This window comes from Dreissena polymorpha, chromosome 12 (genome assembly GCF_020536995.1).
Source record: "Dreissena polymorpha isolate Duluth1 chromosome 12, UMN_Dpol_1.0, whole genome shotgun sequence".
Classification (NCBI taxonomy): Eukaryota; Metazoa; Mollusca; class Bivalvia; order Myida; family Dreissenidae; genus Dreissena; species Dreissena polymorpha.
The window spans coordinates 38,521,817-38,549,344 of record NC_068366.1 but is presented as its reverse complement, the minus strand read 5'-3'; the positions used below and the strand labels follow the sequence as shown (position 1 = coordinate 38,549,344).

Sequence of the window (27,528 nt, the reverse complement as noted above, 5' to 3'; positions counted from 1 at the left end):
CAAGACAGTAAATGAGATCATGGGTCAAGAGAGTAAAGGAGATCATGGGTCAAGAGAGTTAAAGAGATCATGGGTCAAGAGAGTGAATGAGATCATGGGTCAAGAGAGTAAAGGAAATCATGGGTCAAGGGAGTAAAGGGGATCATGGGTCAAGAGAGTAAAGGAAATCATGGGTCAAGGGAGTGAAGGAGATCATGGGTCAAGATCCTTTAAAAACATATCACCTGCATCATGCAAAAAAGGGTCTTATACCAACATAGCTCCAGTCGAGCCTGGGGCATCCAAGCAGACTGGTAAGGAACTAACCTCTCCGCTAACGAGACCACAAAACTTTGGGTTACTTTATAGCAGACAGTTAGTGACTGACCAGACTGTGCAATTGCCTAGGCTGGTATAGAGCTATTCTGGCGGCATATTGCACAAGACCCAATTTTGCACAAAAGGGTTCATATTTCTCACGCCTCAACTCAATGATTTGGCTATTCCAACAGAAAGAGAGACTGCATAAACTGCAATCAAAACTGTACAAGTAAATAAAGCTCATGTAATTGTTATATTTTTGATGGGCCAACATATGAAGAGCCTGCAGACTATCTTTGATCGTGCAAGGATGACAATGACATAAACACCATATATTTTCATCCCCATCATGTTATTTTACTTTTCGCTCAATTTCAGTACATTTGCATCAAATAAAACCATAGTCATGACACAAAACCATATAAGTGTTCTTCTTTCCAAATGTCATGTTTACCCATGTCAAATTATTAAATACATGCAATTATCTTAATTTCAAAAATGGAAAAATACAAGGTATTTGAACAACTTTATCTTAAAAACTTATTATGTTGAAAATAAAATGTTTATATCTTACAATATCTCAAAATTCCCTTATTTCTAAAAACACAACAAAAAACAAGAGCTGTATTTCACAATGCCCCCTAGTGCGCTGCTTTGAAGCCATTAATTTGACCTTTGACCTTGAAGGATGACTGGACCTTTCACCACTCAAAATGTGCAGCTCCATGAGATACACATGCATGCCAAATATCAAGTTGCTATTTTCAATATTGCAAAAGTTATGACCAAGGTTAAAGTTTTGGGACAGAACAACAGAGAGACAGACAAATATAAGACAGACAGGCTAAAAACATCATTCCATCCAGGGGCATAAAAAACTTATTTTAATTTTCATTAAGTCGGACCTTGAGGAAAATTCCATTCACATTTAAATAGTAAATTCACCCTGTAAGTAAAATGTACACTTATGTCTTACATTTTCTTGTGGAATGTCAGGTACAGCAAACTTGCAGCAATAGTAATGCAGAGATCACCCAACAAATTGCTTTGTTACTAACACAGATTGCTGGATTACCTATACACAGTTGCTATCTTTTGTAATTCATTTGCCATTACTCCTTATCTGATTTATTGGGCAACATTTTTTATAGAATTAATTTCCACAGAGCTGAGAAGTTTTCTGATGATGAACACCCCTAGGGGTGTTGGGGAAGCTTCGATTCAAGAAATTATGGAAAAAATAATGGATTTGTAAGATTCAATAATACTTGTTAGATCCATTATTACCAAAAGCATTTGTTTAAAGTCGGTGATTATACTATGTTATAGCTGTTGTTATTGTTTTGTTAAACGGACCTATTCACAGATTTGTGCATGTTTTGAAGTTTGTCATTAAATGCTTTGAGCTCATTTACTATTAGGTGTATTTTATATTATTATACGCAATCCTTATCATGTCACAAAATATTACGATGACAACAGAACTCTCCAAATTATTAATCGCTTCCAGTTTGTAGCGCTTGATAATTTTCAGGATTTTAATTCGTCAAAAGATGCATATAATAGATATTTTAGATCATGGTAAATGTTCAGTATTACTGTTTCCTTGCAAATATGATAACTACAATGAAAATTTGCAAATCTAAAACATTTTTTTTCAATTTTGTCAATTTACCAAAACGTGAAAAGGTTCCTTTAAATCAAGTTGACTTAATAGGTAAATCATATATGTTTGAAAAGAATTGTTCATTACTCGTCATACAATCATTGTAGTTCTTGGTTGAGAAGACAAATATCAGTTTTAAGTTTCTTATGAAATGAAAAAGCAGCATAAATTCACACTACAGAAATACACAGTATTTGAAAACAATAAAACTTGACAGTGAAAAATCTCTGTCAGTGTTCAGTAAATAAATGTGAGTGGTTTGATGAATTTATTTATTTATTTTTGTCTAAAAGAAAAGGGACAGAACCACTGTCATTGCTTTGCAAATAAGAATACAGAGTGATCCCTCATGGGGCATTACATGAAGCTATTTATTCAATATTTATGCGTGTCTTCAACTATCTTTAAACTGAAGGTATGAAATATCAATAATATACTATAAACACTATATTTAGTGAGTTTTCAATAAGACACCAAACATACAATAAGATGGATTTTTTTGTTTTCTTGGTTTTGATGGTGTGTATGTGTATTTCAGAGTTTATTTACAGGTCCTACTGGCCTCTTCACGAGGTTATAGTAGCCCGACCTGCAGTTTTGATGGTAAACTTAGAATAAGTGAAATAGTTAAGGTTTAGCACAGTTAAATTCCTTTGCAAATATTTGTCAATCTTTATTTTGATACTCATTTACTGCCATCTTTTAATTAACTAAGAGATACATTCAAAAATAAAACAGCACTTATCCAGGGAACTAACCTCTTAAACCCACATAAGCAATTATGATAGTTGCCTCCCTTTAATTCACTGGAGACGACAGAAGCTTTAACATTGCAAAGATCGTCACTAAGATGAATGAAGAAAGCGTAAAAATGGCCACAAACAATTACCTATTGAGACTCAACTTAAAAGGATGCATGTTAAGTTACAAGTGATAATAATGTAAATGTTTTAATTCAATTCTTTATTTGGAACATTTCGCTTTCACTGTCCTGCCAATAGCATTCTTGGAAATTAAACAAGAGCTGTCAGAGGACAGCGCGCTCGACTATTCCAGTGCTTGATATATAATGTAAGCCATCAAGGAGAAATTGTTCGTATACAATAGTTTATTACACGATTTTTCGAAAATAAAAAAAGGAAAAATAATTTATTTTATTTTTTTTTTGGGGGGGGGGGGGGTAGGGGGGGGGGTAAGAGAGGGGTATAATGTGGGGTGTGGTCATTTATTAGACGATCTTTCAAAAATGAAAACAGGAAAAAAAAAAAAAAAATTTGGGGGGGGGGGGGGGGGGGGGGGGGGGTTGAGAGGGGGATATAATGTGGGGTGTGGTCATTTATCAGGGCTTTTTCAGCACTGTTTGCGCCTCCGGAAAACGGAGGCGTTCCCAAAGCAAACGGACCCGATCCCAAACCGAAATATAAAAAAAAAATCAACATTTAAAAAAAAAAAAAAAATAAAAAAAAAAAACTTTTTGAAAGAAGTGTCTTATGACTTATGATTATTAGATTATTAATGTCCAGCTGATGTGTATCATATCAACATGCACTGCTGTGGTTGAGCGAGGATTCAGCACCATGAACCTGCTGTGCTCCCCATTTCGCAGCACATTCACACAAACCAAACTTACTCATCTGATGCTTATCTGCATTGAAGGTCTAGATCTGAATGACAAAACATTGGAGGAGCTGTGTGATGCTTTCCAAAACAGAAAGCAGAGAAAAATTATGCTGTAACTTGTGTGACTAACCAGTGTTTGTTTTGGTAAAAAATATCTGCTATAAGTTTTTGACTGTACAGTTCTTATCTCAGAGTGTAACTGTAACTGAAAAACAAAAAAATCTGGATTGGGGCATGGGGTATTGTTTGGGTGGAATCCATTGTGGTAATCAGGTAAGGGTTGTTTTGTCAAAGTATTAATAGAATCTGATCATAAATAAAGAAGTTATGGCAATTTAAGCAAAATGTTCAATTATGTAAGTATAAAAGGGGCCATAATTCTGTCAAAATGCTTGATACAGTTGTCTGCTCTTGTTTATAGGTTGGGTTCATGTTGGTAAACAACTATGCAAAATATGAAAGCAATATGTCAAGGGACAAAGGAAATATTTGGGGTAGTACGCAAACTTTAACATAGATTTTTCAATAATATGCATATTCTAAGTATAAAAGGGGCAATAATTCTGTCAAAATGCTTGATACAGTTGTCTGCTTTTGTTTATAAGTTGGGGTCATGATGGTAAACAAGTATGCTAAATATGAAAGCAATATGTCAAGGAACATTGGAAATATTTGGGGTAGTACACAAACTTTAACATTTGCACGCTAACGCCAACGCCAACGCCGACGCAGGGGTGAGTAGGATTGCTCCACTATATATATTTCATATATAGTAGTCAAGCTTAAACCGGCTTTGTGTAAAAGCTAGACTTATGAACAGATCAATTATTTACCACATGAGATGCATAGGGTTACCAGTTTGGTCATATTATTTGGGCCATGCTCTGTGAAAATGGGGTTTATCACATGTGCATTAAAAAGTCAGCACAGGCTAATCAGGGACGACACTTTCCGCTTTTATGATATTTTTCATTTAAAGAAAGTCTCTTCCTAGCAAATCCAATTTAAGCAGAAAGTGTCGTACACACATGCATTAAACCCCCTTTTCACAGAGCACGGCTTATTTAAATTTATGTCATTTGCAAAACATGTCTGATTCTTGTAGAGCTCTTGTTGCCGTCACTAGTTCACTGGCATAATTACTACTACTAAACATTAAAGAGAAGTGTGAGTATTTAAACTGACCTCCATAAAACAAAATAATTCTATTAAATCAAGCAAATTTATTGATCTTACGCGCCAAATAAATTGTGTTTATGGATGGGTGCAAATCCCTTGATATACATTATAATCCTAAAGAAAACAAGCAAATTTGATAAATTGATATCCCCAACCAATATACTTCTGGACACAAAAGTTTTCTGGACAGATGGACAATGCCAACGTGCATCATCCTCTTATCCATATATATACTCATACCAAGTTTAAATGAAATCTGTCAAAGCACTGCCAAGATATGGCTCCGGACACACAAAAAAAGCATTTTTCAAGATACAAAGGGCCATAACTCCGTTATTAATCAATGGTGTAAAATGTCATTTACCCTGCATCATCCTCTTATCAATATATATACTCATACCAAGTTTTAATGAAATCCACCAAAGCACTTCCAAGATATGGCTCTGGACACAAAAAAACATTTTTTCAAGATACAAAGGGCCATAACTCCTTTATTAACAGACGGTGTACAATGCCATTTACCCTGCATCATCCTCTTATCAATATATATACTCATACCAAGTTTCAATGAAATCCGCCAAAGCACTTCTAAGATATGGCTCTGGACACAAAAGTGCCGGACGGACAGACGGAAAGACGGACGGACAACACCAAAACAATATCCCTCCGCCTATGGCGGGGGATAATAATATAGTGTAGGGTAAAAGTTTAGGGTAATTCTTTTTGTTTATGCATTGCAATTCTCGTCATTGATATCTATATACTCATAAAATTTCAAGATGAAATCTTATATCATATCTGAGATATAGCCATCAAAAGTTACATCATACAAAAAGAAAGGGCAATAACTCTGATTAAAGAAAGTGAAAAGTTATAGTTCTTGTCCATGGCAATTCTCCTAATTGATATATAAACACCCATGATCTTTCATATTGAAATCTTGTATCATGTCTGATATATAGCCCTGAAAAGATACATCACACAAAAACAATAAATATGTATAAAATTGTAAGGTCTTGTGCATGGTACTTCTTCTCATTGATCTCTACACACCCATGAATTTCTATGATGAAAAATTGTATTTCTGTGATATAGTCTTGAAAAAAATTACATCATACAACAAGAGATGTGTTTGTCAGAAACACAATGCCCTTTGCCCCCTATTGCGCCGCTTTGAAATAAAATTTCAATATATCATTTGGCAGGTTTAGAAATTATCTCCCTTTCAAAGCTTATTACTTCCCTTAGATTGTATTTTTTTACTTTTGACCTTGAAGGATGACCTTAACCTTGACCTTTCACGACTCAAAATGTGCAGCTTTATGAGATACACATGCATGCCAAATATCAAGTTGCTATCTTCAATATTGCAAAAGTTATGGCCAATGTTAAAGTTTTCGGACAGACGGACGGACTGACAGACAATTCAACTGCTATATGCCACCTTACCGGGCGCATAGAAACAACAAAGGGCTATAACTCTTATTTAAGAACTTGTAGGGTTATGGTTCTTGTTCATGGCACTTCTTCTCATTGATGTCTACACACCCCTGAAGTTTCATGTTGAAATCTTGTATCATATCTGAGATAAAGCCCTGAAATGTTACAACATACAAAAAACATAGGGCAATAACTCTCAATTTAAAATGTATTGGGTTATGGTTCCTTGTGCATGACACTTATCTTTATTGATGCTTGTAAACCCATGAAGTTTCATGTTGATATCTTATATAATTCCTGAGATATAGCCCTGAAAAGTTTGTGACAGACGGACGGACAATATCAATTCTCTATCCCTCCGCCTTTGGCGGAGGATAAAAAAAGGAAAAAATCTGAATAAACAAACATAAATGTACGCATTTAAGGCTCAACCTACCTCGTCACAGGAACATAACTTGAAACTTTTTGTTATCTGAACAAACAAACAGACAAACAGAAATATCAAAATGTCACGCTCCACTGACCTCATCACAGGCGGGACAACGCGGGCGTATCAGCTCGGCGTAGTGCCTCTCGCAGTATAGCCTGCGCGAGTGCTGGCAATACGTGAGGTCGACCAGTAGCTCCTCGCACGTGCAGCACACGAAACATGCCGGGTGGTAGCAGACGTCCGTGCTGAGCTTTGTGGCGACAACCACTAGCTCCCCGCCTTCGATCTCACCACTGCAGTTGCTGCAACTCTGAAAGTATGGTTTTCAAATCGACTTATGTAATACACGCATCAAAATTTGCTAACTTTCAATAGTTGGTTCAATGCTTCCTTGAAAAAATTCAATTTAGAGATGTCTTGTGTTAGACAGCACTGAAATGGCTGTCTGCATGACTTGGTCTTTTGTAAACGTTTTCATTAATGATCCCTGCTTTTACAAGAATCTCAACTCAACCACTGGAATAACTGTTATTTCTGAAAATAATTGTGTTCATGTCTGCTATTGATTTGTCGATTTAATTGCTTTGAAAGGTTGTAGGATGTCTTATTGCTGAAAAACGAACATTACATGCATTCAGAGCAAAACACCTTGACAAACAAATTGATTTTCTTGACGATGTTTTTATGCATCCAATCTGTTGTGCTAATGTTTACTGTGATAACCTTTCACTGTTTCAGTCATTTGTAATCATTTTCACATCAAAGTACAACTGCATTAGTTCTACTCAGGAAATGTAAATAGAACATTTCCATGTAATTAAGCCAAAGGCCCTGCAGAAACCAATTCTATGTTCTTCTTCTTACATTCTTTTATTAAGAGATTGTAAACATTTTATATTTTTGTAAACAATTTTCATATCACATGAATTCCTGTAAGGCATGGTAAAAGCATGTGTGGGCAGTTTTGTCTGATTTAGCACAATTGATACTGACTGAGGACATTTTGTTCTTCTCTTTTCATTCACAGTCAGTTTCTTTACAGTGAGTTCAATGCAATACTTACTATGTTGTTTTGAGCAGGTTTTATTACACACTAGTCTGTGGCCATACTTAGTGTTGTTTTGAGCAGATTTTATGAAAAACAGATCTTTGTCAATACTAACTGTGTTGTATTGAGCAGGTTTTATTACATACTAGTCTGTGGCAATACTTACTGTGTTGTTATGAGCAGGTTTTATAACACGCAGCTCTGTGGCAATACTTACTGTGTTGTTTTGAGCAGGTTTTATTACACACTAGTCTGTGACAATACTTACAGTGTTGTTTTGAGCAGATTTTATGAACAAGAGGGCCTGAAAGGCCCAAAGTCGCTCACCTGAGAAAACAAGATATTATTGGGACAAATCTTCTGACCAAGTTTCATGAAGATCGGAAAATAAATGTGGCCTCTAGAGTGTTAACAATTAAGGTTTTACTATAGCCATATAAGGAAAACTGCCCCGCACCCTGGCAGCCATGTTTTTCAACCAACCGGCATCATTTTTGAACTCATCCAAGATATTATCGGGACAAATCTTCTGACCAAGTTTCATGAAGATCGGAAAATAAATGTGGCCTCTAGAGTGTTAACAATTAAGGTTTTACTATAGCCATATAAGGAAAACTGCCCCGCACCCTGGCAGCCATGTTTTTCAACCAACCGGCATCATTTTTGAACTCATCCAAGATATTATCAGGACAAATCTTCTGACCAAGTTTCATGAAGATCTGAAAATAAATGTGGCCTCTAGAGTGTTAACAAGGTTTTACTATAGCCATATAAGGAAAAATGCCCCGCCCCCTGGTGGCCATGTTTTTCAACCAACCAGCATCATTTTCAAACTCGTCCAAGATATTATTAGGATGAATCTTCTGACCAAGTTTCATGAAGATTGGACAATAAATGTGGCCTCTAGAGTGTTAACAAGATTTTACTATAGCCATATATAGCCATATAAGGAAAAATGCCCTGCCTTTTGGCAGCCATGTTTTTCAAGCAAAGGTTACGATTTTCAAACTCATTTAAGATATCATTGGGACAAATCTTCTGACCAAGTTTCATGAAGATCGGAAAATAAATGTGGCCTCTAGAGTGTTAACAACGTTTTACTAAAGCCATTTAAGGAAAAATGCCCCGCCCCCTGGCGGCCATGTTTTTCAACCAACTGGCATCATTTTCGAACTTGTCCAAGATATTATTGGAATGAATCTTCTGACCAAGTTTTATGAAGATCAAACAATAAATGTGGCCTCTAGAGTGTTCACAAGATTTTACTATAACCATATAAGGAAAAATGCCCCGCCCCTTGGCAGCCATGTTTTTCAAGCAAACGTAACCGTTTTCGAACTCATCCAAGATATCATTGAGACCAATCTTCTGACCACATTTCATGAAGATCGGAAAATAAATGTGGCCTCTAGAGTGTTAACAAGGTTTTACGATAGCCATATAAGGAAAATAGAGAATAACAGGTTACTGCCTGATCTTTTTGTAATATACCAGGCAAGGCTTAGAATAACATAACGGCGAGGCTTGCCAAGCCATTATTTTATTCGTGCAGAGCCTGATATATATTAAAAAAAGATCAGGCAGTAACCTGTTTTTCTGTTTATCATACTTCTACGTCCCCGATTTTAAAGAAATAATATAAAAAAAAACGCTAAAAAGCTGCAGTTTTAGCGGGAAATAATATGACTTTTGTCGTTTGACGTGTTAATAATGACGTCATGAGCACGTGCGCTTAATATTTGTAAAAAAATGTTTTTTGCTGTTTGTGTTGCATTTTGTGTTAAAAATATATTACATCTTGGTATTAAATTGTTTGTCTTGTTAAATCTGATTCCATTTTACTTAAAATGATTACTTTATAGTTAATTCCGAGTAATATGACCATCCTCCCCACATGACTGATATAAGAACTTCCTGTTGACCATGATATAAAAAAAAAATCAGGCAACGTTATATCAGGCAGATATCAATGCGGAGGTATGATAAAATGCCCCGCCCCTTGGCGGCCATGTTTTTCAACCAACCGGCATCATTTTCGAACTCGTCCAAGATATTATTGGAATGAATCTTCTGACCAAGTTTTATGAAGATCAAACAATAAATGTGGCCTCTAGAGTGTTCACAAGATTTTACTATAGCCATATATAGCAATATAAGGAAAAATGCCCCGCCTCCTGGCAGCCATGTTTTTTAAGCAAACGTAACCATTTTTGAACTCATCCACGATATCATTGAGACCATTCTTCTGACCAAATTTCATGAAGATCGGACAATAAATGTGGCCTCTGGAGTGTTCACAAGGCAAATGATGGCGCACGACGCATGGCGGACAAAAGGCGTTCACAAAAACTCACCATGAGTACGTTGTGCTCAGGTGAGCTAAAAACAGATCTTTGTCAATACTAACCGTGTTGTATTCAGCAGGTTTTATTACACACTAGTCTGTGGCAATACTTACTGTGTTGTTATGAGCAGGTTTTATAACACGCAGGTCTGTGGCAATACTTACTGTGTTGTTTTGAGCAGGTTTCACGACCCCCATGTCCATGGCGATGCTGTCTCGTAGCTCTCTGAACACTTTAAACTCCTTCATCTCCATGGAAGTCTCAAGTGACTTGCAGTACTCGCTGAAAACATTACATATGAGTCTCGTTCTGAGAAAACTGGGCATAATGCATGTGCGTAAAGTGTCGTCTGCACATGCAGGCTAATCAGGGACGACACTTTCCGCTTTTATGACATTTTTCGTTTAAATGAAGTCTCTTCTTAGCAAAAATCCAGTTTAGGCGGAAAGTGTCCTCCTTGATTAGCCTGTGCGGACTGCACAGGCTAATCTCGGATGACACTTTACGCACATGCATTATGCCAAATTTTCTCAGAACGCGACTCATATAGTGACAGAAATGCAATGGTACATTATGGACTGGGTGCCCTAAGAGTATTGGCTTGATAATATGCTTGCTTGTAACATTTTATTATTCTAGTTTAAACCTCTTTATTTTAGCACAATTGCATCTAAAGCCTGAGGCTTATTGAAATGCTATTGATTCTGTTTCCTGGGACTAGAACCAGTACTTTGTGTCTTTGGGGGAGGTCAAATGAATGCTACCAGTGGGGTTTGAACCAGTGACCTCCCAATCACTAGACGAACACTTTATCTTTATCTACTACAGCATGACCACCTAATTCTCAAGTAATAAAATAAGTAATAAAGTAAGAAATAAAGTAATACAGTAAAAGAAGTAAGTAAGTAATAAATTCCGTCTTTGGTGACACTGCAAATTTTGATCACTAATTTAAATGAAACTTGAATTGATGCAAATACATAACTGACATTTTTCAGCTGTTTTACAAATGACTTAATGGGAACGTCAAATCAATTAATGTTGTTCTATACAAGTTTCATACATGATAATAAAGGTATATACCTAATCACAACACATCATCTGTTCTTACCACTATCAGTCATACCCTTTACAGCAAGGTGGTAGTGTCACAAAACAGGGATTTTTTTTTTAATCGGGTCCGGTATTCGGCCCCATTCCCAATGGAAACAAGGGCTGTTTGTAAAACATGCATGCCCCCCTATATGGGCTAGAAGTTGTAGTAGCAGCCATTGTGTGAATACGTTTTTGGTGGTGGTGGTGGTGGTGGTGGTGGTGGTGGTGGTGGTGGTGGTGGTGGTGGTGGTGGTGGTGGTGGTGGTGGTTGTGGAGGTGGTGGTGGTGGTGGTGGTGGTGGTGGTGGTGGTGGTGGTGGTGGTGGTGGTGGTGGTGGTGGTGGTGGTGGTGGAGAAGTAGTAGTAGTAGTAGTAGTAATAGTAGTAGTAGTATAGTAGTAGTAGTAGTAGTAGTAGTAGTAGTAGTAGTAGTAGTAGTAGTAGAAGTAGTAGTAGTAGTAGTAGTAGTAGTAGTAGTAGTAGTAGAAGCAGTAGTAGTAGTAGTAGTAGTAGTAGTAGTAGTAGTAGTAGTAGTAGTAGTAGCAGTAGCAGTAGCAGTAGGTAGTAGCAGTAGGTAGTAGCAGTAGCAGTAGCAGTAGCAGCAGCATTACAATACCAATACTTAAGAATGATTAAATGGGAAAAGGTAACCTAGCACTGGCAGTAAATATGGGGCTCATTTACAGGTCAGATTTGGAATCTCTGCTGTAAAATGAGATTTTAAATGAATTAAAGGGAGGCAAATGCTGTAATAATAAGAACATGCATAAACGTAGTTGTTTCCCTTGTTTGAACCATGCTAAATCCTTAAAATGCCTATTTCCAGTAACTGTGACCTTCACCTGTGACCTTGACCTTTGACCTAGTGACCTCAAAATCAATAGGGGTCATCTGCGAGTCATGATCAATGTACCTATGAAGTTTCATGATCCTAGCCCCAAGCGTTCTTGAGTTATCATCCGGAAACCTCCTGGTGGACAGACCGACCGACCGACCGACATGAGCAAAGCAATATACCCCCTCTTCTTCGAAGGGGGGCATAAAAAGAATGTATTTTTCCCAAATGAGACCTAAAAATTCCCAATTGAAGGTTTCCAAAAAAAAAAAATTTTTTTTTTTTTAGATTTCAACATTTTGTTCATCTCCCATCCAGCCATAAAAGTTCCACCTTAGTAAAAATAATACTATAAATACTTCTATTCTCAATTTGAAGCATTTTTTAGCAAAACAGCTAAACACTAATCTCCCAATTTTATTCAAAACACCTCAAATTTTTACAATTCAAAGGAACCCAGCCCCATTCCAAAAATGGTGAAAAAACGCACTGTAAAATGTGTAAATGCCAGGATTGTGAGTTCAATCCTTGCTATTAGGCAATACTTCTTAAAGCAACATAATGATGGCTTTACAGAGAACATTGTATTCAAATGTATTCATAAACATACATCAGGGTTTCTAATGATGCTTTGAGCAAAATTTTGCTTGCCACTGAACAAAAATCATTATTCAATTATTATGGTTAAACCAAATCAACTGAACAACTATGTTAACTCTTTCAGTGCTGTAAACCTAATTTTGAAGGCCTTTGCAAACAGTTTGGATCCAGATGAGACGCCACAGAACATGGCGTCTCATGAGGATCCAAACTGTTTGCTATTCTTATAGTATTCTTTGAAAAAAATCAAAGAAAATGCTAATTTTAGAAATTCAGCAGACGACATTTTAGCAGACGACAAATTTCCCATCATGCAAAGGGTTAAAGCAAAGTATTCAGACCTGGAGAGGTCCTGTTTGGGCAGCTGGTATATTAACTGTATGTCCCTGTACTTCTCCCCGGGCGAGTTCAGTTTCGGGACTTTGTGGTTTGGAAGCTGTTCCATGTACTCTTCAATCTGGAAGAGGAAAATGAGCCGCGTTCTGCGAATACAAGGCTTAATTGATGTGCGTTAAGTGTCATCCCAGATTAGCCTGTGCAGTCCGCACAGGCTTATCAGGGACGACACTTTCCGCTTTTATGGTATTTTTAGTTTCAAGGAAGCCCCCCCTTACTGAAAATCAAGTTTAGGCGGAAAGTGTCGTCCCTGAATAGCCTGTGCGGACTGCACAGGCTAATCTGGGATGACACTTTACGCACATGCATTATGCCCAGTTGTCTCAGAACAAGGCTCAAATAAGCCTTAATCTTGGAAAACGGGGTCTAATGCATTTGCATAAAGTGTTGTCCCATATGAAGAACAACAATCAGGAACAATACTTTACGCTTTATTGGTATGTTGTGTTTAAAGGAAGACTCTTCTTAGGAAAAAATCCAGTTTAGACGGTCTCTACTATTTCTTATACTGCACATTTTAGCACTTGCATCTTGTAATACAGTTATTTTATATCACAGACAAACATTACGAACGTTTACATTTAAAGCATAATTCTTCAGAAAAACTTTACAAGGACACTAAAAGAGTTGTAATATTTTCTGAAAAATTACATTTAATAGCAACCTAACAGTAACATTACTAGAAAATAGCAACCTTACAGTAACTGTTAATGTTACTGTAATTACATTTGATAGCAACCTTACAGTAACATTACTATAAAATAGCAACCTAACAGTAACATTACATTTGATAGCAACCTTACAGTAACATTACTATTAAAAAGCAACCTAACAGTAACATTACTATTAAAAAGCAACCTAACAGTAACATTACATTTGATAGCAACCTTACAGTAACATTACTATTAAAAAGCAACCTAACAGTAACATTACATTTGATAGCAACCTTACAGTAACATTACTATTAAAAAGCAACCTAACAGTAACATTACATTTGATAGCAACCTTACAGTAACATTACTATCATACATGCCAGAATTTTTCAGGTCCAAATCGGGACTTTCCATAAAAAATTGTCGGGACATTTGACCAAAAAGCGGGACACCTAAAACGATCAATCATTCCACCTTTTCTTTAGTCAGTAGTCAGTATATTACTTACAAAAACTCTAAATTTCTTCCCAATATTGACTATGAATGTATGTTCAGAATTTTTGTGAACGCATACGTTCTCCATTTTCCGGAAGTAAACACACTCCATTAACTGAAATATGGGGTGTCCCCGTTTGCCTCGATTTGACATCCAATTGGTGCTGGGGTATCCCCCTGAACATATGTAAATCGTGTGACATGATGTGAGCGCATCGAGCACTATTCTTATTCAACCAATCGTAAATTAACTTTAAATTTAGATTGATGCAATATGTACAAACTATTTTCTGAAAATCCGTCGTAAACGAAAGGTAATTTGTGAGAAACATCAATGTGCATTGGTCAGCATTCAATTTGTTTGATGTACAAAATCGGTGTTTTGACAGGTTTTATAACTTAAGGTTGAATAATACACAGGATAATAGTATTGTTGGACTAAATTGGGCCATGAAATACAAACGCAGGTGGCGTTTATTTCTGTACGATACATCTTACGATAGCAATTAGCGACCCCTATCATAAAAACACCAGCAATTAGCGACCCCTATCATAAAAACACCATGGCCTGAATGCTGATTAAATCATTAAGTTGCTGATAAATCGCTGATAAGGTGCCAAAAACAACACTGGTGCACTCGAGCAGTAGAAGTGGGTTGTAAATTGGGGGTAATACAGGGATTAGCAATGGTAAGTTTTAGCCAGAAAGGGCTTGAAAAGCGAATTTAATTGGGAACTTATAGACCTTACATCGTTTTTAACGAATGTCGGGAGAAATCGTTTCATATCGGGATGCCGGGACAAAGAGCCCAAAAGCAGGTCTGTCCCGCCGAGATCAGGATGTCTGGCATGTATGTTACTATTAAATAGCAACCTAACAGTAACATTAAATTTGATAGCAACCTAACAGTAACATTACTATTAAATAGCAACCTATCAGTAACATTACTATTAAATAGCAACCTAACAGTAACATTACTATTAAAACAGCAACCTAACAGTAACATTACTATTAAAACAGCAACCTAACAGTAACATTACTATTAAATAGCAACCTAGCAGTAACATTACTATTAAATAGCAACCTAGCAGTAACAATACTATTAAAACAGCAACCTAACAGTAACATTACTATTAAATAGCAACCTAGCAGTAACATTACTATTAAATAGCAACCTAGCAGTAACATTACTATTAAAACAGCAACCTAACAGTAACATTACTATTAAATAGCAACCTAGCAGTAACATTACTATTAAATAGCAACCTAGCAGTAACATTACTATTAAAACAGCAACCTAACAGTAACATTACTATTAAATAGCAACCTAGCAGTAACATTACTATTAAAGCTGAGCAGGCACTAACACAATTTAATGCCCGGAACCTGCAGTCACTTTACTATTTTATCAGCCTGCGTAAATACTTTTAGTTAATTAACCTAATTAACTGACCTTGAGCTCGTATATGCAAAAAAGTAACATAATTATGTAAGATATAGCAAAACAATATAGTAAATCATCCTATATCAGCCTGAAAAAGTACAGTAAAGATGTCAGAGAATAACAATTCTGTTAACAAGTTGCATTGTTCATTCACAGAAAACAGATTTGTCATAATTAGTTGCCAGGGAAAGATCATAAACAACATAAATGCACATGGTATAATACAAAAGCCAGATGAAAACAGTGTGTGAATAAAATCTTTGCTGTGATTGTAGAACAATAGGACATCAAACATTTCTGACAATATAATAACAGCCCAACATTATGAAAGTCATTTGTTCCAAGAGTATATATCTCTTTGTCAGTCAAGTGGCTTGTGTTATTAAAGGAAGAGCACAATACTCCTTTTATCATATACACTCATACAATAATATATTTTTGGAAAATATTTGCCTTGTTTATTGAGGTAAAAAAAGTATTAGTAAAATTTAATTTTCATTGTATCATTATAATTTGTAGCTCTGTGCAAGTGAACATAAAATATAACTGTGAAATATTGTTACTTGTATGTAATTTCACACCCTTAATTTAGACAATTTTGCAGATAAAACATGATCAACAAGCAACATCGTAGAATTGATATCCCCCGCCAATATGCTTCTGGACACTTATACCAAGTTTCAATGAAATCCGCCAAAGCACTTCCAAGATATGGCTCTGGACACACAAAAAGCATTTTTTCAAGATACAAAGGGCCAAAACTCTGTTATTATCAAATGGTGTACAATGCCATTTGGCGTGCATCATCCTATTATCCATATATATACTCATACCAAGTTTCAATGAAATCCGCCAAAGCACTTCCAAGATATTGCTCCGGACGGACGGAAAGACGGACGGACAACGCCATTACAATATCCCTCTGCCTATGGCGGGGGATAATTAAATGCTAGGATTGTGCCCAATAGCTTATCCCTTTACCCATAAGTAGCAAAGTTAAAATGTGCAAACAGCATAAAACCAGAACAGCCTGTGAGTAACTCGCAGTCTGTTCAGGTTTTATGCTGTTTGCTGCTCATCAGTCACTTAAGGTTTGGAGATGAAGCCTTAAAAACTTGAAACAAGTAAGAAAGGTCTTAAATTAAATATAACTTTCTAATATGTGAAAATACATATCTAAATGGTAAAGGGTTTTCAGGTTTTATGCTATTTTCTGCTCATCAGTATCTTAAGGGTTAGAAATCAAGCATTTAAAACTTAAATATAGTAAGAAAGGTCTTTAATTAAACTTTCTAAGGGAATACAAATGCATCAAAGTACGTATCTAAGTGGGAAAGGGTCATTTGAAATATGAGCAATCATGTCAGACAGCAAACCTTGTACATTAGATGGTGTGAGAATTATGCTCTTGACAAAAATAAAGTTTGAAGCTTTACAAAGGGCATGTATGTGAGAGTTACAGTTCTTGTGCATTGTGCTTAAGCTCAATGAGATCTATTTATCTATGTATCTATGAAGCTTCTGTCTATCTATGAAGTTCAAAGCTTAAATATTCTCAGAGCTATGCTGAAGATCCGGAACAGGAAAATATGCCTGTGACTAAATGTATGTCACCTAGTCCAAAGTCTTGAACATATAATGGCAATACTGCTCTTAAAACAATAAATTTTACATCAAAGATGTATTATAATTACAAAACAGATTACTTTGTAATGGTGCATGTACTTCAATCTATTAAACTCATTAATTGCATACAATTTTTAAAACAAATGTTCTTGAAATTTATTGAAGACGTGCAAATATTCTTTGCCCAGGCTTCTTAGAAGCAAACTTAAAAAATTATCTCTTCTTTAAAGGATTTAAAAATGAATTTCAATTTAAATGCTTATGAAAACGGCTGTAAGATATTTATCTGGTCATAATTACCGTGTAAAACTGACAGCAAAACAAATGATCAATATCCAAAAGTCCTTAATTCCAGTCTTAAAATATTAAATACTTTAATTCCCGCTAATTTCATTAAGCATTTGAGATTAACCTAGCTGTGCCTTTGATTTTTACTGGAAGTTATCCAATAAAAATTTACACTCCACTACGATAACCTTCATATCAAACCATCAATATGAACTGCCGCACAAAATTGTAAATTTATCCCTTCAAAAACATGGCTTTTTGTGAATATAATGGACAGTTATATCTACCAGTGTTAATGTCAATTTAAGCATCTAAGTTAATATTAGAACGAACAGTTTTCATTTTATTTAAGATATATGTATGATTAACAAATTTAATCTATGGGGTAAAATGGGCAATCTTTGCAAAAAACATGTATATATATATATATATATATATATATATATATAAATATATATATATATATATATATATATATATATATATATATATATATATATATATATATATATATATATATATATATATCAGGGATCATATTTTTTTCGGTTTTGTCGGTCCTAGACCGATTGGGGTCATGAAAGACTGATTGAAAATCCCAAATAGTCGGTCCGATTCTGTTTGCTATTAAAATTCCCCATGTCATGAAATCGATTACACAGTGTACATGATAACACACCCTATTGACATTCTTATCTCGATTAGGTGTGATAAGCCATTTGCTGCAGTCTCTTCACAGGTCGGGACCGGTTTATTGCACGTCAGACCAAGAATCAAAAACTTGTGAACAGCGGATTAAAGATGCATCCGAAAAGTCGCGTCTGAATGCACGCGTTGTAACTAAACAAAACATGCCGATACATTTTCCACCAGCGTAATAATCCAGTAATATAATTATGAATGAAAGTCGCAGATCTGATCGACAGAGCAGCCGAAAGTTATTTTTATGGGCGGAACTTCACATAAAATAGTACACAAGAAAAATAATATACATTGAATAAATCCTCAGTAAAACCGTGTTAGAATCGAAATAAGTTGTGTACTTTATACTTTGTTGTTGAATAACTCACGACCGGAAAATTAGATGCGTGGTTTCAAATGCTTCGCTCTCGTGATTAAATCCCTAAGCATCTAAACTATCGGACGTGGGTTATTTGACAACAAATTATTTCTTAATTATTTGGTTTGTTGTTGTCAGTAGCCAACTTACGCACAGACATTTGTTTGGTTCAGTGCATGTTTGTAAGATATTATCGAGTCGACAACAATTTAAAACATCGGTATAGACTTACACAGATTAATAATATTGACAACGATGAAAAAAGTCTGATAAAACAGCACACGAAACAAAAATGAAATACCAAATGATAAAACCAGTTGAGAAAACTCGTTCCGTTAAAAAAAAATGCTTAAGGGAATTTTACTTGTACATGTATTATACCACCTTCATCAATGGCAAAATCAATGGTATATATTTTAACGTAATTTGTCATGATTTCGGATACACATTTTCGGATACTTTTCCCCATTTATATCCGGACCGATTGATGTTGCGGGAAAATATGATCCCTGATATATATATATATATATATATATATATATATATATATATATATATATATATATATATATATAATATATATATATATATATATATATATATATATATATATATATATATATATATATATATATATATATATATATGTAAGATATCATAATGTTGAGTATAAAATGTTCCACTCATTATATCAATCCAAAATTGTCTCATTTACTTGCTAGTATGTGTTAGCCTTGCTACTGGAATACAGGGTTTGATGCATATGCGTAAACTGTCATCAAAGATAAGCATGTGATGTCCACATAGGTTAATCAGGGAAAACACTTTCCGCTTAAATGGATTTTTTTGTTTTAAGTCTCTTCTTAACGCAAATGCAGTAATAGCAGAAAGTTTAGTACCTGATTAGCCGGTGCAAATTGTGCAGGCTGACCTGGAACAACACTTTACGCACATGATTTTAGCCCTGTTTTCACAGAGTAAGGCTCAGATATATTTATTTCTTCATCATTTAACATTCACACCTCGTGTTTCTCAAATATTGTTACATGTAATGGCTTATAAGTATTAAATCATATATCTTACTATTAGAATTCATGGTTGCTAAGTCACACTGCATGTACATAATGGTTTGTGTATGTTAGTACCTCATCTCTAGTCAGCCCGGCTGGTACCCAGGAGTACCCATGTCGTAGTGTCTGCTCCTTCGTCGAGTGCGTCTGAGGGTCGTCGTCACGGCGCCAGCCGAGGCGGTCTCGAACATTGACAAAGTTGTCGTTGTAGATGTCATGGAGCTCCCTTGGACAGCGGCACACGGAACACGTACTCCTATAAGTGCACAGACAGATAGAGTAATTTTGGTAAAACCATTTACAGCCCGGATATGCATTTTTAGGTGTTTGTAGTCCCTTGGAAAATCAAATAAAATTGTAGACCTTTGTTTATTGATTCCAGTTTTTTAAAGGCCTCATTTCCAACTATAAGGTACTGTTAAGCAGCAAAGAGCAAACAACCTGAACAGAATGTGAGCTATGACTTGCAGGCTGTTCTGGTTGATTGCTGGTTGCATAAAACCTGAACAGACTGTGGGCTATAATTTGCAGGCTGTTCTGGTTGATTGCTGGTTGCATAAAACCTGAACAGACTGTATGCTATAACTTGAGTCTGTTCTGGTTGATTGCTGGTTGCATAAAACCTGAACAGACTGTGAGCTATAATGTGAAGGCTGTCCTGGTTGTTTGCTAGTTGCATAAAACCTAAACAGACTGTGAGCTATAACTTAAAGGCTGTATTGGTTGATTGCTGGTTGCATAAAACCTGAACAGACTGTGAGCTATAACTTAAAGGCTGTTCTGGTTGATTGCTGGTGGCATAAAACCCGAACAGACTGTGAGCTATAACTTGCAGGCTGTTCTGGTTGATTGCTGGTTGCATAAAACCTTAACAGACTGTGAACCATAACTTGCAGGCTATTCTGGTTTTTTGCTGGTTGCTTAAAACCTGAACAGACTGTAAGCTATAACTTAAAGGCTGTATTGGTTGATTGCTGGTTGCATAAAACCTGAACAGACTGTGAGCTATAACTTAAAGGCTGTTCTGGTTGATTGCTGGTGGCATAAAACCTTAACAGACTGTAAACCGTAACTTGTATGCTGTTCTGGTTTTTTGCTGGTTGCATAAAGCCATTTTCACTTTAGTTCTGAGCAGGAAAGGGTAAAGCTTGATGAATAGGTGCTGTAAGATTTTCCCCGACTACACTTTGCCACAGGCATGACAGCCATTCACATGGCTTAAAGTGCAAGAGGAATAAGCAGGCCTCAACACTAAGGCAGGTCCGAATGACATTCACTGCCTGTACCAAGGTCCGGGCTAGTCAATGTCTCGGAACATGCCCGACCGGTCATGTGTATTCTCAACTGGGCGGGAGTATGTGTTCTATATCAATAAACTGCATTTTAAATAAGCTTTTCAAAATGTAAAAATCTTAATACAGTACGATCAGATGACAATTAAATCCCAGAGTGAAGTCGGAGACAACAAACGCTTTTTAACTGATCATATCTCGAAATAGATTTTGAGCGTATTTTTATCGAGAAAACATGTCAGTACCTATTTTTAAACAGAATTCCGCTTATAAGATACGGTTTTGGATTGGTTTCCTCGAAGTGACGTGTTTTCTCTATGAAAATACATTTTAAACTAAAAGCCGGGATCGCCCAGGATCCTCAGGGATTGATGAAACTCGACATTCACACAAAGTTACATTAAAATTATTAGTCATTTATCAATTTTAAATAACTTGAATTTGTTTGATCGATTAGAAGTGTTTTGACAATCTTTTTTACGCAATTCAATTAGCAAAATTAATTTTAAAGGTCGATCCCGGTTTTTAGTATAAAACTTAAAGGGAGTTAACCCTGTACAATTTTACGACTACTGTAACTCGTTATTTTGAGACATTTAAGATTCACTTGCGATTTTTTGTCAGACTGCAACCAGGGTTTATTCTAGAAATCTATGTAAAAAAAGGTTATTACTTGGATCAGGGCACATGAAAGATTGGCCTGAGGGCTAGTAGGTTCAGCATTTACTAGCCCAAATGGGCTAGTTGAAAAAAAAAGTTAGTGTCGAGGCCAGATATTAAGTGAATCATTGCAAGTGAAAACTGTGTTTTGTGTCATCTACATTTAATGGTGATGACATATTAAGGCAAGTTTCAATTTAAATGCCTAAAAATGTAGACTGGTATACCAACAGAGTGGATATATGGCCCTCAACAGCTTCGTTTAAAGGGGTATATTTATTTTTAATCTTAGTACTAAATGGACCTTTCTGCTAACATCAGGAAACTTCATACTGCTTAAACTTGAGACTGACTTACGAAGGAAGGCATATGTCGGAAAGATCATTTTGAATTTTAGACATGATGAAAAGAATAATAAACAGACACATAAAGTCTTATGACAACTTAATGAGGGCACTTAAAAACGTTACAATTGTTGAAGGATTGCACTGTGGGTATTATTTTATTCAAACGCAATAATTTCCTTTTTAATGTCAAAATTGGCACAGAATATTCAGTTCAGACAAGCATGCCTCAAGGATGTTTTCTTAAATATAAGTGAACATTTTTAAATAATATAAAAGGAGATGAATACTGATGGGAAATGATGATGACAAAAATGGGACACAATTTATGACAGCCAAAGACTGGTGAATAACCTATTTTAATTCATCCTATACTACATGGTATCATAAAAATCATCTATTCTTTTCACCTATTTAATGAATTAAATTAATTACTTTCCATAGTGGGCAATTTTGTGGGTTTTTTTAAATTTCGTATGACTAATGCAACCTTGTCAAAAATGTATATATACCAAAAAAAACATAGCGCTAAATAAAATTTTATGTGAAATTTATCTTCCTGAAACTGACACAAAATTTACTTCTGAAGAGCATGAATATTAATAATTGCTTTGCACCGAAAGAAAAATGCATTAAATTAAAATATAAACATATGGACCTAGCGGAAGAAGATAAATGCCTGCTAATGCAGTATATAAAAATGCAGTGATACCACGCTAATGCTCTCATTAATTCCAGAAACTTTCAGCAAAGAAAAAACATGGGGAAATATGGTGTAAAGGTATAAATGTTATATGCATCATGATTCAAAATGCCAACCCATGTCACTGGAAATAATCACAACATTGGAAAAACTGAAAACTGAGGAAGGTAATAGCTAAATCTGCAGCGTGTAATCACTCTCTTGGCGGTTGGATTCATTAGCGCCTAATTACTTGCCAAATGTCTGCAAAAGTGTTAAATCAAAAAAGAAAGAACACCTTGGCAAGTTGTCCACCCACACTTGCTAGGTCAAGTTAACCAAGTATAAAGTAATTAAGGAATATGAAATATTTGAACTCTGTTCTATTTATTTCTAAAACTTTTTTTTACTAAATTTGTCCAACAGCCTTTTACTTGTACTTTAGAGTAATATGCTTTTACTTCTTATTGTACTCAGGCAATAACAATTCCCTTCCTTGAAATACGCATTTTAACAATTTCAGGTATATCTGAACTCACTCCTTATGGCTAGTTGTCGCAATAATCTATACCTGTCTTTGCATTTGTGCAATAACTTTTTGTCATCAGAAAACATGCAATAAACTTCACCTTTTGTAAAATATATGTAACTTTTTTCCTTTTTGGGGAATCAGGCAATAAAATGGTTGTCATTTAATTAATGCAATTACATTGGCCTATCTTTGATTTTTCTTTCAATGATCATTACTTTTTGGAATCTATTAAATAAATCCTTTCAAGGAATTAATGTTACAAATTACATAGAGAATAATACGTTAGTGTTGATTATAGATCAGGTTTATCATGCAAGGCTTAGAAAACAAAAAGCACAAGCCTTGGCGAGTGCTTTTTCGTTTTCGTGCCGAGCATGATAAACCTGATCTATAATCAACACTAATCTATTATTCTATTTATCCCACTTTTTATTTTGTAAACCTTTTTGTTTAAACAAAATTAGTTTGACTGGATAATTTCGCTGGATTTATGACGTCATTTCGTCGAAATATTGACGTCATTTCCTGCCATTGATTAAAGATGATATTTAATCAACGGGGCTTTAATCAACCGAATTGGCTGTAAATATACATATATACTGGGATACAGTTTCTTTTTCGTAATATTCACCATAACTTCTTATTTTTGGGCATAGTTTTCATATGTTTTGCCTTATTGTACATGTATGTGTATTTGGTAAACTGAAATAATTGATCTCCAGATGTCTATAGTATTGCATTTGCACTTCCCATATTTCCCATCACAGTACAAAATTAGCAGTGAATTCAAGTTCACTAAATTAATTGATATGGTATCCAAAGTAAGCAATTGCCAATAACATAGATTAATATCCATTTTGCTGACTGGTCGGCTTGTATTTTTCTAGTAAAATGACACAAAGGAATGAAACCTCACAAACCAGACTGATTTTTTATCAATTGTCTCCAAGCTAATTACATGTGTGCCATTATGTTACTCTTGGAAGGTACTTATATAACACAAACAAATCCATATTGTGCAAAAAACGGATTGTAGACCTTTGGAGACAAAGCAGATCTGGACTGGACATACAAAAGGGTAAATCTAAAACTAAACTAAACAAGCAAATTCACTGAATTGATATCCTCGCCAATATTTGACACTCAAAAAAGCATTTTTTCAAGATACAAAGGGCCATAACTCCTTTATTATCCAATGGTGTACAAAGCCGTTTGGCGTGCATCATCCTCTTATCCATATATATATACTCATACCAAGTTTCAATGAAATCCGCCAAAGCACTTTCAAGATATGGCTCCGGCACAAAAAAGCATTTTTCCAAGATACAAAGGGCCATAACTCTATTATTAACAGATGATGTACAATGCCATTAGGCGTGCATCATCCTCTTATCCATATATATACTCATACCAAGTTTCATTGAAATCCATTAAAGCACTTCCAAGATATGGCTCCGGACACAAAAGTGCCGGACGGTAGGAAGGACGGACAGAAAGACGGACGGAAGGACGGAAACACGGACAACGCCAAAACAATATCCCTCCACCTATGGTGGGGGATAACTAACTAAATACAGAGATATATCAAAGAAAGCATAAAACATGCCATAAGCCAAACATACAAGATAATGTTAGGCCACACACAGTCCCTATCATAAAATGTTATTTTAACCAATATTTATTGAAACCTCACAAACTACATCAAAGACTATTTGTAAAACAGTTATGCCCCCTCTGGGTTTGAACTAATATAGAGACAATTTTTTGGAAGACTAGATGAAACTCAAGGGCCATTATTCTGTATTGCCAAGAGCAATTTGGTTAATCATCCAAACAGGCTAAAACATAATCATTCCTCAAAGATTGTTGTAAAGTTTGGTAAAGATCTAATAAAAGCTGTCTAATGGCCCTATTCCACTACGATAACAAGCCCACGATTCGCTACGATTTCTCACATTTATTGAATTGGGAAGACTTGTGAAGTCTGCGATTGAGTTACCACAGTGGTACTATAGTAAGACGAATCGTGGGGTTTGGTTGAAGTCTTGCGAATAGGGTCGCGACTTCACTACGATGTGTAAGAATCTCCTGCGACTGTACTACGAACGATGCAGATCGGTCACGACTAAGCTAGGACCTCACCGAACGCACCCATGAATTTGGCGCCAATATCTACTGATATTGATTCTAACACGGCACGCGACTTGTTTTCTATAGACAAAGAAGGAAATAGAGTGTGGGTTATTCTTCAATAAATTATGGGCGGAGCTGAATGTTTCGAAAAAAAATCCGAATAAATAAAGAAAATATTGCAGTTAAATGCACGTGCTTAAATCCCGCTCTTCAATAAATGTAAAAAATGTAGCACGTATATAAATGTAATGAAACAACAAATTGCATATTTGGTGATAAGTGGCATGACAACGCCTGCTAAGAATTTGTTTGTAAAGAAACGTTATTAAGAAAACATTATAGCATGTCAGCTTTTCAGAAGAATTAACACATGTGACGTCATTTAGTTTCTATGAGTGTTGTTCTCAATGAAAGTGACGTAATTTGCAAAATATTTATGAATGAAAACGACGTCAAATGTTTGTACAATTCGATGACGTCACTAAATAGTGATCTTTGAACTAAGAAGAGCGGAGTATTGAAAAATATAGTTCACGTCCAAAAGCTTGAAGCAAATCAATCAGAATCGTGTAAGAATAGAAATAATATTTCTCTATGATGGCTTGTTGTCGAATAACCCACAGTAAGGAGTATAGATTCGTGTTATCAAAGCACTCGTGCTCCGCATTCGTGATTTAATTTCTACGCATCAATACTCCTTACTGTGGGTTATTCGACAACAAAACATGATGGAAAAATATTATTTCTTTATCATTCTTTACAAAATCGTAACTGTTTCGTAACTAAATCGCGAGAATCTTAGCAGGCTCGCAACTCAATCGGGGTGAACTCTTGAGAGTCTTGACAAAGTTGTAAATGATTGGTAGAAAGATCACGTGATCACCGATTCCCCGATTCCCATATTAACTCTGTAAAAAATCATCCGACCAGAACCCGCTGATAATATGCACAAATCCTCTTGGTAGTGAAGCTTCCCATAAAGTTTCATTGAATTCCGGTCATTATTTGCTGAGAAATTGCCCGGACAAAAATTGTGCACGGACGGATGGAAACACGGACTCACGCACGGATGGACTAAGCAGCGACTATAATTATGCTCCCCCCAAAAAAAATTTGGGGGGAGCATAAAATTTACTGAGTCAGTCGGGTAACTCCAAACAAACAATTTCTTATGGTCAGCCTCAACTGAAAATGTCATCTGGCATTTCCTTGGGGGTAAAAACTGAGGACCCGTGAGGAGGGAGGAATGGTGCTAAGGATCCAACCATAGTCCAATGAAGCTCAGATACCACCATATAGTGGATCTACACTTTAGGTTTGTTCATATCATGTCCCAAGGGTCAAACTGGACACGCCTGCGGGGGAGGAGGAGTTTAAAGCCAAAAGCCCATCACAAACCTCCATTCATGGGACTTGAAGCCGGTGCACTTGTCCTCACAGGCTAAGCAGGGCTGACCTACATCCACTTCATTCACCACACACTCCTGCAAATACAGAACTCATATCATAAGTTAAAAGTAGAGATTAAAGGCTTTACATTTTATAAATGGGGGGGGGGGCAGCTCCTGCAGTGGGCTAGAACCAATTAACTTATCTCAGAATTTGCCAAAGTTTGGAAAATCCAAATAATCTGGGCATACAAACAAGCTGACCTATTTAAACAACATACTGCATTCAATAGATGCTCATGCACCAGAAGGATTGCTTTTCAGTATTTATTGATTGGCCCATTAAGGGTTAACCAAGACTTTGGCTCTTATGAATAAGTGGACTGTAAGGTCAAAATGCAATACTTTTTATTGTGGTCAAAGACTCCATCCATACAGGTATCAAGCTTTGTTGAAAGCATTATTGATGTTATATTGATGTTATATGAATTGAGTCTGTATGGGTTAACCAAAAATTTGGACCTTCCGAATAAGTTTTGTTCCACTTTGGACCTTCCGAATAAGTTTAGGTCCAAATTGAACCTTCTAAATATATAAGTTTAGGTCCAAATTGGTTCTTTAGAATAAGTTTTTGTCAAAATTGGACCGTCTGAATAAGTTTAGGTCCAAATTGGACCTTCTGAATAAGTTAAGGTCCACATTGAACCTTCTGAATAAGTTCAGGTCCAAATTGGACCTTCTGAATAAGTTTAGGTCCAAATTGGACCTTCTGAATAAGTTAAGGTCCGAATTGGACCTTCTGAATTAGCCTAAAAGTAAGTGTCACTGTCAAGGTAAAAATGAGGTAAGCATCATGTCTGTGTCTTGATAGTTTATTGATAGTTTTCAAACACAACATCCATGCAAG

General features: G+C 35.8%; 1 protein-coding gene across 4 annotated transcripts in view; it reads right to left on the bottom strand.

Annotated features, from left to right (window-relative positions):
• The window catches only part of LOC127852902 (prickle planar cell polarity protein 3-like), a 209,019-nt gene that overhangs the window by 58,898 nt on the left and 122,593 nt on the right, over positions 1-27,528 (bottom strand). For all 4 annotated transcript variants that reach the window (XM_052386937.1, XM_052386938.1, XM_052386940.1 and 1 more), the window contains 5 exons: positions 26,632-26,717; positions 19,666-19,846; positions 12,899-13,014; positions 10,193-10,310; positions 6,730-6,945 (listed from right to left, as the gene is read on the bottom strand). In XM_052386937.1, the coding sequence (XP_052242897.1) occupies positions 6,730-6,945; positions 10,193-10,310; positions 12,899-13,014; positions 19,666-19,846; positions 26,632-26,717 (717 nt within the window). The remainder of the gene's footprint in view (positions 1-6,729; positions 6,946-10,192; positions 10,311-12,898; positions 13,015-19,665; positions 19,847-26,631; positions 26,718-27,528) is intronic.